At 37.4% G+C, this 13,727-nt stretch overlaps 2 protein-coding genes across 2 annotated transcripts; one reads left to right on the top strand and one right to left on the bottom strand.

Moving 5' to 3' along the window:
- Positions 1-2,541: 2,541 nt before the first annotated feature.
- Positions 2,542-4,752, bottom strand: LOC113697140 (uncharacterized). The gene has a single exon (XM_027216616.2). It carries the CDS (start codon positions 4,404-4,406, stop codon positions 2,790-2,792), a length of 1,617 nt encoding a protein of 538 aa, XP_027072417.1. The 5' UTR covers positions 4,407-4,752; the 3' UTR covers positions 2,542-2,789.
- A 4,463-nt stretch (positions 4,753-9,215) lies between these two features.
- On the top strand, positions 9,216-12,057 carry LOC113697046 (probable 3-hydroxyisobutyrate dehydrogenase-like 1, mitochondrial). The gene is made up of 2 exons (XM_027216471.2): positions 9,216-10,358; positions 11,261-12,057. The coding sequence occupies exon 1, from the start codon at positions 9,283-9,285 to the stop codon at positions 10,354-10,356; it is 1,074 nt and encodes a 357-aa protein (XP_027072272.1). The 5' UTR covers positions 9,216-9,282; the 3' UTR covers positions 10,357-10,358; positions 11,261-12,057.
- The last annotated feature ends 1,670 nt before the right edge of the window (positions 12,058-13,727 follow it).

Below are 13,727 nucleotides of genomic sequence, written 5' to 3' on the forward strand. Positions count from 1 at the left end.
TCGAAACAAATACTAGTACTAATTCATAAGCTGCTGTGGATGCATCAAGAATGTGCATATGCATTGGACGGTTTTCTGAGAAGTGCTTTTGGGGGGGGGGGGGTCCAGTCCATTGTCATTAGGCTGAGGCCCTACGTAGTTCCCATCCAGGACAAGTCTTCCACCCCGTGTACCTGAGATGCTGTTTCCTTACTTGACACTAAAAAACAAAAACAATCAAGTTGTAACTGGTTTTTATTTTTACTTTTCGGAAGCTCGGAGAGATAACAGAATGGTGGATAGAAAAATGTGTAATTTTAGTTCCCAATATTTAGTCCTTCAAATTTTGATAAAAAGTAAATGTTGTATTCAATATTTAGTACATGTGCAATTTTGGTCTCTAATGTTTTGGCAAGAGCAAATCTATACTTCATTTTGTCCAATTTAAAGCAAATTTAGGACATTTGAAGAATTTTTTACAATTAGTGACACGTTCAGTCATGTTTCCATTAAATTGAATTTCAAATAAGAAAGCAAAATCATAGCTAATTTCAAATAACAATGACTAATAACAGACGTATTGACTAATTAACTAGTAAAAAAAAAGAAAATTCTAATCTAAAAAACTAAAACTAATTGGAACACCCAATTCATCGATCCACACTATGTTTTCACTCTCTATCCCAATTGACCCCAAGCTAAAATTTGTAATAGTTAATTTTTTCGATAGATTAACATTTTCTTGACTGATTAGTTGCTAACATGCCATCGCATGAGTTGTTCTTATTGTTCAAGGTTACTCATTATTTTGCTCTTTTTTTTTCAAAAAAAAAAAAAAGAAGCTTAATTCAACAAACATGGATTACACCTGACTAATTCCACCAATATTTGAAAAAAAAAATCGCTAACTGTTTTAAATATGGTTCAAATTTGTAACATTGGGGGACCATATTTGTTATTGACGAAACTTTAAGCACTAAAATTGCACCGTGTACCAAAAATATGGAACTAGATTTGTTTTTGCGGAAACTTTAAAGACAAAAATTGCATAAGTGCCAAATATTGAGGACCAAAACTGCATTTGTCCCATAATAAGAACACCATACAACGAAATTACTCTCAATAGGTGGGCATTATTGAAAATCACGAGTAGTCCGTAGACTAATGAATTAAGTCACTGAACGGCAGGCCTGAACCACGAGCTTTGTTGACAATGGAAAGTTAGATACAATAGCGAGAAGATCCCAAACATATGCCATGTGCAAAACTGCAACTGCATGTGAGAAGAAAAGACTTCCGCCCTCTTTCACTTTCAACCATGGTTGTTGTAATGCATGAGTTTACGTGTGGTATTGATGCAACTCACAGGAGTCTGGTCTATTAGCTAATAAGTGACACCCTGAAGTAGTATAAACTGCAATGAAATGAATCCACTTACAACCTGATCATGTTATGTCACGTTGCAAACAGCTCTGCATGACAACAGAAAAGGATGTAGGCAGACACCAAGAGAATGTTCATCAATATCATCAAAGTTGAAAGGCATTTACGATTCTGTTCATCAATTTTGGTACCACAAGCATAAAATCCAATTTATCTGTAAAGATGTAGCATGACATCCAATTCACCTGTAAAGATGTTATAGCGACAAAACATGCAAGAATAGCATGGAACGTCCATAATTACCCTAAAACATTCCCCGAGTCCCCTCTATCACTCCAAAAGAAGGTCGAAGCAGAATGGAGCTTGGGGCTAAGGGAGCAATACGAACAGGGTGCTACAGAGAAATGTCATAGCTTCTTTCAAGCCTTTCGAAGACGTTTGGGAGTGGGAAAGAGTAGGGCAAATTTCCCAAACCCAAAAGATCCTCAATCGCTATCCGAAGTCCTAAGTTGGCCAAGTGATTATCACACGAATTTCAAGATCTTGTATCATGTTGGTATTATTTCACTATGGCCGCTCTACCTGTACTTTTTTTTTTTTTTGGTCAACTCTACCTGTACTTAAATAACAAATATATGTACTAATGCGATAATGAATTTAACAAGGCAATTCAACCACGGGTTTTAAATGGTCTAACAAATAGTTTAACCAGAAAATGCCATCATTTACGTAATATAAGAACAGTATTGTTATCAAAAGCTAACAAGCTGAGTACTGATTCTTTTTTTTTTTTTAAGCTTTTCCTTGGGTCAGGAGGGCAAAGCTCAATCTACGGATTACAATTAACTATGGCAGGTGTAAAGGTGTAGTAACACCCACACTAAAATCTGATATCAAAGCGCACAGATTCTCAGGTGTACCGATGTGGTTTTTGGCAAAATATCGGTTTCAAGATGTAGACCTTTCTATATGAATAGCAGCAGCTAAGGGAACCCTTGTACTAGTTCTATCTACTATCTAAAAAAGGAAGAAGAAATAGTGAATAAAAACCGTGTCAGCACCATTCTAGGAACAGTCTAGAAATCTGCAGATTGTCTCCATTTTGGTGTTATCCCCAACTCATGATCTCATAATTTTTGATGCGCTGGCTTGTTTATACATTCTATCATCACACACATATTGGTGCTCAAACTCTGTAGGCAATAATAGACTAGAATAATGAAGCCAACTCCAATTAAGGAGGACTAAGTACACCCGTATATCATCCAGATACCAGCATCTTTAACAAATGGTCGTTTCATGTATCAAGAAATTAAAACAAAACTAGGACAAGTATGCACTCCATGAATTCCAAGAGAAACGAGTCGACCTTTTCTAAATTACCCGGTGACAGGTTCACATGAACTTCCACAAAAATGAGAACCACATCAACTCTCTCCCTTGGGGCCATTGTCACTGCATTTGATTCCACTCAAGTGGTGAAGAAGCACACCCGCCGCAACACTTACATTCAAGCTCTCCACAGCCATAAAGGACCTGAACTCTTTACCTGGAACCCCATGATTGACCTCAGACCTTTCCATCTCTTCGTCTTCACCAGCAATTACATCCATGGGAATGTTTCCAGGAATCCTAATCAATTCAGTGCATGATCTCTCTACCAAAGGCCTCAAACCAGTGCCCTCACTGCCTAAAACAAGAATTGTGGAAGCACCAGGTACAACCTCATTCAAAGGAACAGCTCTAGAAGAAACTGAGCCCCCAAGAACCCGCCAACCATTTTGAGCTGAAGAAGACAAGAACTGCATCATGTTCTTGCATGATCTGAGCTCCATTAACTCAAGTGAGCCAGCACTTGCTTTGCTGACAACCCCACTCAGAGGAGCAGAGTTCTTAGCACATAAAACCACCCCTGAGGCACCAAAGAAATAAGCAGAACGGATAATGGCCCCCAAATTCTGAGGATCAGTAACCTCATCCAATGCGACCCAAAGAGGGCCGCTCTCCCCCTCAACTGAAACTGGTTCTAATTCCTTGATCCCGACCATCTCTAATGGAGAAGCATCCAAGACTATTCCCTGATGCGGCCTGTTATCAACAACCATATTCAGATCATGTTTGGATATCTCCTTTTTGTTCAATCCAATATTCTCTGCCATCCTTAGCACTTTCTCAAACCCTTTCTTGTCCTTCTTCTTCCTGTTATTTCCACTAAGATCAATCCCTTCTTGAACATACAAAGCATAAAATTCTCTTCTTCCAGCAGATAATGCAGCTAATATTGGACCAACTCCATATATCCCCTCGCCAACAATCTTTGGCACTGTGGATTCGGTAGCATCTTTCCATGTTTTCCTACCCCAAATTTCCTGCTTATTCCACTTCTTAAATTCTGGTTTATCTGAACCTAGTTTCGCTGCACCAATTCTACTGTATTGATTCTTTATTTTATCCCATCTTGGATCATCAATATCCTCAACTTCGGCTTCTTCTTCTCCATCCTCTTCTTCAATACTTTCATATTTGCCCCTGTAGTTGTGCTGGCTACCCTCCCAACCCCGAAAAGCCCTATCTTTTGCGGCAGTTCCACCACCTTTTAGGAACTTGTTTGCTGACTCCTCCCACGAAGAAGTGCTGGTTTTCGACACATCCATTTTCTCAGGCCTCCTTGTATCTTTAACCCTTGATTTAACTAACCAAGGAAGATTCTTGTCATTGCCTTGAACGACTTTCTGAGAATCTGAACTCGAAAAACTTCTAGCACCATTAACCAGTTGGAAATTCCCCGAATCCCTTGAAGCATTCTTAAACGAAGTCCCACTTGCAAAACCCTTGGCTATTTTACCTTCTTGAAAAAGGGTTTTACGGCGGAGCTGAACTAAGCAATTTCTGTACCTTAAAATTTTGAAATTTTCATTGGTTATGTGATTCACCAAACACGAGAAGGTCCTAGAATTCACTTCAGAAGTATACCCCAGCAGCGTTGGATTATATCCGTACCCAAGTAGACATTGAGGTTTAGAGGTATGAATTTGCCTTAACATCCTGAAAAGCCGTATATTTTCCTTAAAGGAGCTAAACGAATTGCAATATACTACAGATTGACCTTGCGAACACTATCCAGTTATGCTTGAGATAATAAATTAGAAGGCTCCTTAATACGAAGTAAAGAAGCAGAAAACTTAGAGCACAACAACCCGTTTACCTTAGATCTGCTTGGGGCGAGTAAACATTTATGAATAACAAATTCAGGCCAAGAGTTGTTGTCTTCCTGACCGGCCACTCCCTCAGTCACCCTCCTCCGGTCCGGAAAGCTGTAGGACTAGGGGAGGACTTCTGTGGCGGGCGCGGAGGATACCGAAAGAATAAGAAGAGGGCCGAAGGTCAGTAAGGTTTAGCATGAGCAACGGCGTCGCTTGGTATTTAAGTTATTTGAGGAAAAATGCAATTTAAGTCCTCACAGTTTGTTGTGTCAGGCAAATTGGTCCCCAATATGTTGAACAATAGATATATAATCCCCAAATTATTTATTTGAGCTAAGTTCCTGATTAAATAAATGTAATCTCCGCTATATTTAATTTGAGCCAAACGGGCAAGTTGCTCTATAAATTTGCTAAAAGTTGTAGTAAGAAATCTTACAAAATAGTATAAGAGTGTAAAATAAGTGTCTTATACATTTTTTTTACAATGTAATAGATTTTAAAACATAAAAAACAATATAAATTTCACAACCTATAAAGCTATTGCTAGATAATTTGTCACCTGTAAAAAAATTCTATAAATAATAATTAACAATCATGTATGTTAAATTACTAAATCAATCTAGTAATAAGTATGGAAAAATAATCACCAAACATGATTTATTCTGCTGATTCAATTGGTGAAATTTGTGATTTGTCTTCATTTGGTCAAAAATTGAATGCTTTCCACTTGTTTTTGTTCATTTTTGAATCTTAACTTATGAAGTTTATACAGACTTTTCATAAACACTAAGAAACGTATGTATGCCTTGTACTTTCATAAATTTTCTTAAATTTCTATGTAGCAACAGGGACCATTTGGGAAATTTTCAGAAACGTATTTGTTGTAGGAGAAATATTATAAACCAAAAGGGTATGAGAGCAAATAGGTTACATTTTGTTGGGTCTAAACTTTTAGAACCAATTCAATTCGCAGCCCGAGCGTTGAAAATTAAAAATGCATATTTACGTACCATCAGTTCAGCTCACAAAATGACAAAAATGGATAAGATTTGTAAGCATTACTTTCATCCCATCACGTATTTTATTTTATTACAGTAAATCTTATATATATTGATAATATATATTATATTTACAAATTACATATTGATATAGTTTTGTTTAGACATACATTACAAGGGATGGGATATGGGATACAGAAACATTTCATTGTTCATGAAATGGTATGGCGACTAAGGTTCAATACCGCATGAGACATGAGCCAAAGTAGGACCTCCATGTATGGATACTTGGTAAAATTATATGAGATACTTAGCTGTAATACTTGTATGTCTCGGCGTTTTATTATTTTCCTATATTCAGAGCATTCCACTCCTTTTACCTCCATAACATTTTTTGTCACTTCTTCTTTTGTCATGCAATCAAATATAAGCCCATTTGGATTGTTATTTTTTGAAAATTTTATAAAAAAAAGTATACTGTAACGATTTAATATATATATAGTAATAATAATAAAATAATTAAAAAATGCAATAAAAATAAAAAAAATTTTGGAAAAAAATAACAATCCGAGCAAGTTTGCAGACACCATATCATATATATGCCTTTCCCACTTCTTGTTGTACTACTAGTACACTATTCCCATTCTCAGTTCTAGTAGACCAGCGTGGAGTTACCTTAATTGATGAGTACAACTACGCCTGCTTTCATAACACGATTCCTTCTTCATTTTACTGCAAAATACACACCACGCTAAATCCCTTTATGACGCCACTAAATCCATTGCTTGTCCTGGGTTGATCTCAGACAACAGCAGATTAAAGAGGCCAATCGATAGGGAGGCCTTGGAGGGGAAGGGAAACAGATGGCATCCTCATTCTTGCATTTGCATTGTTGAGCATGCTTAGAAAACCTGTGGTATATATTGATGGTGATATAACTGATGTACCTACCGGCCAACTTGTTGCTCCCTTTTTTTTTTTTTTTTTTTGGTTTTGCCTGGATTAGCACTACTCATTTTTGGCTCCTTTGATTTGGCCGCTTGAAATTGTACATGCTTCTTCATCTGATTTTAATTCCTTATTATTTTTAATCAATAGAATGTTTTTTCAATAATTACAAACTAAAACGAAGTACGTGCCAACTTGGTAAGCATTCTTGCTTCAAGTTTGCATCAACTGAGGCTATTCATTCAGTTGAAGCATTGAGTTCTGTGGTTAATAAGTTGTTAGATTGAAGAAGAGTATTTGGAGAATTTGTGTGTTCTGGATAGGAAATTATTTGAAGAAAAATATTTAGAATGATACCATAACACTTAATGTGATGATGTGAAGTAAGTGAAATAAAAAATGTAATTAAAAATTATGTTTATTATGCAAGTTAAATAACATTTACTTTTTTTTCTTCAAATCATATTTATACAAATAGAAAATTTTTCATCAACTAAGTCCATATGATTGGCATAGAATTTTCCAAGAACGAATCAAAAATATATATATTTCAGTATCTTTTTTATCAAAGCCAGAATGACTTTTACGGCATTTTACAAACTTAAACCCACAGGAAACCACAAAAGCCGGCAACTCTTGTGGTTCCTGAGGAGACTTATATTTCAGTATCAAGTGCATCAATCATCATCAGAATATAAAGGTCCCTGTTGAAGTACGATGCAGGAATGGTTGTGATCCAGCTTCTATAACGCCCTAAAATCCCACCGTAGTTTAAAATCTTACTGTCAAATGTTTTTGGCTGTATCGCTAGTGCTTCTAATACGTCTAGTTGGTTACACATTTCTGGGATGCTCATAGACAGGAGTTAAAACTATTCGGCGTAAAGGTTGGCTATAATTCAAATTATTTTAATTTTTAAATCCCGGACCCAAATTTTTTTAAGTAATTAAAAAATACAAAGGACTCCAGCTAAAAGTTAACCTTTTAATTTGTGGATGCTTTTGTAGTTTGATGCAAGAACCAATAGGAAAATGTTACCAAGAAACAGTTTGAAGTTAGAACCGAGGCCAAGTTGCATCACTTCCTTCTACAGACTTGGCAAGAAAAATTGTGGATGCATGTAGTTTGATGCAAGAACCAAGAGAAAAAAGTTATCCTTTTAATGCAATCCAATAAATGGTATCCGAAATCTCTCTTAGTTCTCGATGGCGGTTCAGTCCCTTCAACTTCTCTATTGACCTTCTCAGATAGAAGTATGCGTGGGATCTACTGTGTCGAAAAAAGAATAAAAAAAAACTCTCTCCTTTCAAAATAGCCTCCTACTACATGACCTTGTCAAAAAAAGTCACCACCTAACTTTATTTTGTATTTTTGAATTTGCATCACCACTTGATTCTGCACTTTAAATTTTAATTTTAAATATCTTGCATCCTAAACTCTTAATTTCAGATATTTTACATTCAAAACTCTCAAGTCTTATCTTATCTAAATCCCAATCAATAACAACTTTTACAAAATTTATGAGATAAAAAATGGTGCGTAGATATTGTCAGTGTCGGATTCATGAAATATGTGCAAAAGTTAAATTTCAAATTCAAAATTTACATAGTTGTCATTCATCCAACTCTATACACCATAGTTATTAAACCCGGTCCGGCCCGACGGTTCAACCGGGCAACCCGGTGAACCGGCCATAGAACCGGGCCGGGTTGCTAATTAGATCGTTTGGACAATAGAATCGTTGACTTTTTGACGAACCGGTGGTTCAACCGGTCAACCCGTTGAACCCGCCGGTTTTCTGAGGAACCCGGTTGCCATGCGAAAATTTTTTTAGAAAATGTTGCCTTGATGGTTCAAACTTGGAACCTCAAGTATAAGAATGTAGTGCAATCACCACTAGACCAACAATCCATTTGTTAGTTGTTTGGTCCTTCTTATATTATATATTAGACTTTTATTCTTATTTTATTTCTTCAAAACAAAATTTATTTGAAATCTTTTAATAAAATTTTATTTATTTCCCGAATTCCATAAGGCAAATTTTAATAAAATAACATTATCTAGTTTATTTCCATAAGTTAAAACCAAAAGTTTGTTAAAAATAATGAAATTTCCATAAGGCAAATTTAAGTTTTGTTGATTCTTATAAGAATTAATGATTCTATAATAAATTAGACTAATTGAACATTTACTAAGACATAGTTTATTATAATTTCAACCATATAAAAAATTATAAGACATAATATTTAAATATATTTAGTGATCCACCGGTTGGACCACTCACCCACTGGTTGAACCAGTAACCCGCTGACCCACATCTTTCACCGGGTTATTCCCCGGGTCGAGTTTAATAACTATGCTATACACTGTCAGTGTAGAAAATATTAATCTTAAATTGTAATATATCGTTTTGTTTTAATTACAATCTCTTATACTTCATTATGATCACTTTGAACACATTGTCATTAATTTGTAGGATATTTTGGCACTACTAATTTTGCTAACATAATTATTGTCATTAATTAGATTTAAATTATTAAAACTTGAAAATTTAAGATATAGAGCGTTCAAAATTGAGAATTTGAAGTACAAAGGATCCGAAAGTTCAAGGCGCAAAGTACAAAATATGGTACGTACAAGTTCACGGATGCAAATTGCAAAGTGAAGTTAATCCAAAGGCCACAAAAGAATTTCCAAGGGAAAAGGACACCCAGATGCCGTCAAATTACAACTGTACCAGATAAACTTTATATTTCATATGAGTCAAAAACATGCGACCGTGGTCACTTCTCTCCCCACTCTACAGTCACTGCCGTCGCAGCTCCTCCTACGTATTTGCCGCCATCTCCACCCGGACCACCACTATCACCACCCATTTCCACCGCACCATGGCCACAACAGCCTCCGAGCCTACAAGCCCATCCAACACCCGTCTAGGTTGGATTGGAACTGGAGTCATGGGCATCTCCATGTGCTCCCACCTAATCAACGCCGGCTACAATCTCACCATCTTCACCCGAACCCCCTCCAAGGCCCAACCCCTCCTCTCTCTGGGTGCCCACTGGGCCGACTCCCCCAAAACTGTCGCCTCCCAATCCGACGTCGTCTTGTCCATCGTCGGTTACCCATCCGACGTCCGCCACGTTATCCTCCACCCATCCACAGGCGCTCTCTCCGGTTTACGCCCCGGAGGCATCATCGTTGACATGACCACCTCGGATCCCTCACTCGCCATTGAAATACACTCGGCAGCCACCTCTGCCGGCTGTTCCGCCGTTGACGCCCCAGTATCCGGCGGCGATCGTGGCGCCCGCAACGCCACGCTCTCTATCTTCACAGGCGGGGACGGACCTATCATCGAAAAACTAAAACCCATTTTCGCCCTCCTCGGAAGAGTTTATTACATGGGTGCTCCAGGAAAGGGGCAATTCACGAAACTAGCAAACCAGATAACCATAGCTTCAACAATGGTGGGGCTTTGTGAAGGTTTAGTATATGCCCACAAGGCTGGTTTGGACCTAGAGTTGTACTTGAGTGCGATATCTACAGGCGCGGCTGGATCCAAGTCGTTGGATTTGTATGGGAGTAGGATTTTGAAAAGGGATTTCGAGGCCGGATTTTTTGTGAATCATTTCGTGAAGGATTTGGGGATATGCTTGAGGGAATGTCAGAATATGAATTTGGCATTGCCGGGTTTGGCACTGGCTCAGCAGCTTTATCTTTCGCTTAAGGCTTATGGTGAGGGGGATTTGGGCACCCAGGCGCTTGTTTTGGCGCTTGAAAGGCTCAACAACGTTTCACTCGATTCTGCTGGTGGTGCTGCTGGTTCAGGGAATAAAACATGAAGGTAGGGATTGGTAAAGTTTTGATATTTTGAGGATGGAAATATAAATGTTATTACACTTCTTTTTGTTCACATTTTGATTGTGTTGGAAACTTCGCTATGGATCATAATTCTGGTAAAAAGCATGATTAATCCGAGTTATTTAACTGTGTGCTTTTTCCAAAGAAGATCGCGACTCCAATGTAGTCTGTTATGTGGGTTGGGTTCAATTACACAACTGTAGACACTTTAGACATTAACACACAAACCGTGTGTCAGTCATTGCACTAGAAGTTGTGTTTTTGCATGTTGTTGTTGTTGTTCCAATGTCTACATTCGTTATTTTAGTTTTTGCATCTATTGTGTCAGTGCACACACTTGGTGCAGATGCCCTCGATCTGTGTTATGTTTTTCTTTGTAGTCTAGTGAGAGTTTAAGAAAAAATTGTTTTCGTTGGGGGGCTTGGTTGGATTATTCTTGCAAATCTAGTGAACTCAAAATTGGATATGCAGTCCTTACCTTGCATGTAATCCTATGGGGAGCTGAAAGTGGACTGTTGGCATACTACGTTGGTTGGAAAAAAAAAATCTAAGAACTCCAATAAGGATCAAGGAAACCATGGGCATCTTATCTGCTAATAAAAATGAAGATATGGCTCTGCTCTTGTTTGCTCATGACGTGTGACGTGGGAGTTGTTAAATTAACCTAGCTCTTAAACCGCTATGTGTTAAATCCTTATCCTTGTTTCAGTCGCCTCTTTTATTGAAGGTTACTGGGGTTACTTTTTTGCATGTTGAATATGTTAGGCAGCCTGGGGGACTGGGTCTGAGTAATTCAGAATGACCTGTAAGTTTACTTTGAGCTCGCTTGTTGTATGCTGCTGCTTTTCCACGTTTGAAAGATTTTGCTGTATCCTATGTATGCAGATTGAGGCAATGAAGGAACTTGGATTGGGTTGGATCAGTGGGATACTTCTTGTGTATGGCTCTGATTATGTGTTCTCCTAATTTAAAAGTGAACAGGGTTCTTGTTGTTCAGGTAGAAGTTCACAGCTTGGAATTAGGTTAAAAGCAGGGGAAGTTCAATGCATGTAAGGCAACATTTGCAGAACCCTGAGGAATAGTGGAAGCAAAAGAAAATTAGGCATCCTTGTGCATGTAAACCATGGATTTCTTGTTCAGGCAGTTTGTCATGGGAGTGTTGTTTCAATTATTAGCATAACTGCGGTGAATCATTAGTAAGAGGTTCGCAAACTTAGAAGATTGATTGTAGACTATCCTACACTGATGCTACTGACCATGACACGATGAATTTCTGGTCCTACTGAATGACTGAGCTGTGGTAAACATGTTGCAGAAGTAACTACTTGTTCATTAATTTTTTGATACCAAAAATAAAAAGGGTTTATGCAGCTGCAAAGCGCATGAGTGCAATAAGGTGTAGGAACTTTAGTGCTTGGTATTACTTTGTGGGGTTCTACTAAATAGTTTGTTGGGTGCCATAAGTTGCCTCATGTCTTCAAATCATGAAGCCACGACCTCTTCTAATGTGTTAGCAGTTAATTTGTATGAGATGTTATCTCACTCGTAAATGATTTATCTGTCTGGTAAAGAGAGATAAAATGTTATAGACATTATTGTCAGGTAAGAATGCAATGGCCTATGATCTTTATGTAAAAGCGGGATGAATTAGATCGTTTTTAGACGTTTTTTGATTGAGAAAATATTGAATTTGATGCTTTTGAATTGTTTAACAATCAAGTGCACGCTTTTATCATTGGGACTGTATGGGAGCGGTTAGTTTCCTGGAGTTGTTGATATGAACCATGGATGTTCGACAAGTGCATACTTTTATCGTTGGTAGCATATTGAATTTTTTACTTTTAATTGCTAGTGTTTTTGGATTTTTGATATGAACCATGGATGTTTGACGGCTCTGATTCAAGTGGTGAAACTTTTGAAGTCGAAAGAAATTAAATTATAAGAAAGGGTTAGGTTGAAAATCTCTGGAGGCACAGATTGCAGAGTCTGGGTTGATCAATGGCTAGAGGTACACAAAGGAATTTGATTAATTCAAGGAATGCAGAAGTTTTCCCTCGGCTTAGGAATCTGGAACATCTGATACATTGTGGTAGAAATGGAACCAAGACGAATGATTAGGTGCCCCTGCAGGGGTAGTATTTCTTGGTCTCTAAAATTCGATGGCATTCTGGTTCTGGGAAATCTGTTCACGGATGCGTGAGAGCTAAAAATTGAAAGTAGGCTTCCTTGGAACGGACTATGGACCTGAAGACTTGTTAAGGGATTGTCGCGCATTCTGATTGGTGCAGATGGACGGGAATTTCTTGCATGTCTGAATTTGTGGCAAAGATATCGAGGTCATTATCATCACGATCAGGTTTGTTTGGATTGTAAGTTATTTGAGATATTTTTACTGTAGCACTTTTTGTGATGTGATGTATGTGAGATGAAAAGATAATTGGAAAAGTAAAAAGGTGTATTGAAAATTGTAATGATGATGTAAGTAAATATATTTGAGGAAATAAAGATCCATCCAAACAAATCATTCCTTCAATCGGGATGGGAGGAGGCGATATGTTGACTAGAAACCATCGGGCCTGATCCAATGATCAAGAAGAGCCTATTTAAAATTCTTTCGTATGCTAGATCGGCGTACACTAATTTAAAACTCTTCCGTACGTTAGATTGATGTTCAAATCCCGCCAAGTGTAGTGCTTTCTTGTTCTTAAGAAATTCAAAAAGTGCAACGGCGCACTAGTTTGATCTGAAAGTTTACCCCTCAGCTCTCATACAAGCTCCTTTGAACTCTCTCTCCCTTGTAGTCTAAGAGTGGTGTAGATTAGCACTGGGTAAGGATTAGATTGTTTCCATTGCGAAGGAAAAAGAGAGAGAGAGAGAAGTTGACTGGTCTATGAGCATCTAGAAAAGAGAGAGGGAAGTTGACTAGTCTTTGAGCATCTAGAAGACTAGAAAGTAGAAACAATTACTTGGCTGAGAGGGTTGAGTTTAGAGGCAATATATATATGTATAATTAAATTTAGGATTATCATATTTTATCCCCTTAAAGAATACCCCATTTTCAGTTTACCCCTTAACATTTAATTTTGCTCACTTAACCCCCTTTAGGACAAAATTGCCCTTGCATTATTTTGACTTTTCATTTACCTTGTTTTCCTTTCTTTTATTTCTTTTTCTCTTTCTTCTTTATTTAATTCTTTATTTTTCCCATAAAAATTTTCACCTTAATGATTAAAATTAAAAAAGAGGAATTGCAGAGATCTATCTTCTCCTTAAATAATTAAAAAAATATTCAAATCACTTTCCTAAAATACAATTTTTTTAGTCTTTCAATTCTTTTAATTTTGGATTTTCC

Source organism: Coffea arabica, chromosome 6e (assembly GCF_036785885.1).
Source record: "Coffea arabica cultivar ET-39 chromosome 6e, Coffea Arabica ET-39 HiFi, whole genome shotgun sequence".
Taxonomy (NCBI): Eukaryota; Viridiplantae; Streptophyta; class Magnoliopsida; order Gentianales; family Rubiaceae; genus Coffea; species Coffea arabica.

What these genes read in the sequence shown, in the direction of transcription:
- LOC113697140 (XM_027216616.2), bottom strand. Translation starts at nt 4,406, where the DNA reads ATGTTAAGGCAAATTCATACCTCTAAACCTCAATGTCTACTTGGGTAC.
- LOC113697046 (XM_027216471.2), top strand. Translation starts at nt 9,283, where the DNA reads ATGCGACCGTGGTCACTTCTCTCCCCACTCTACAGTCACTGCCGTCGC.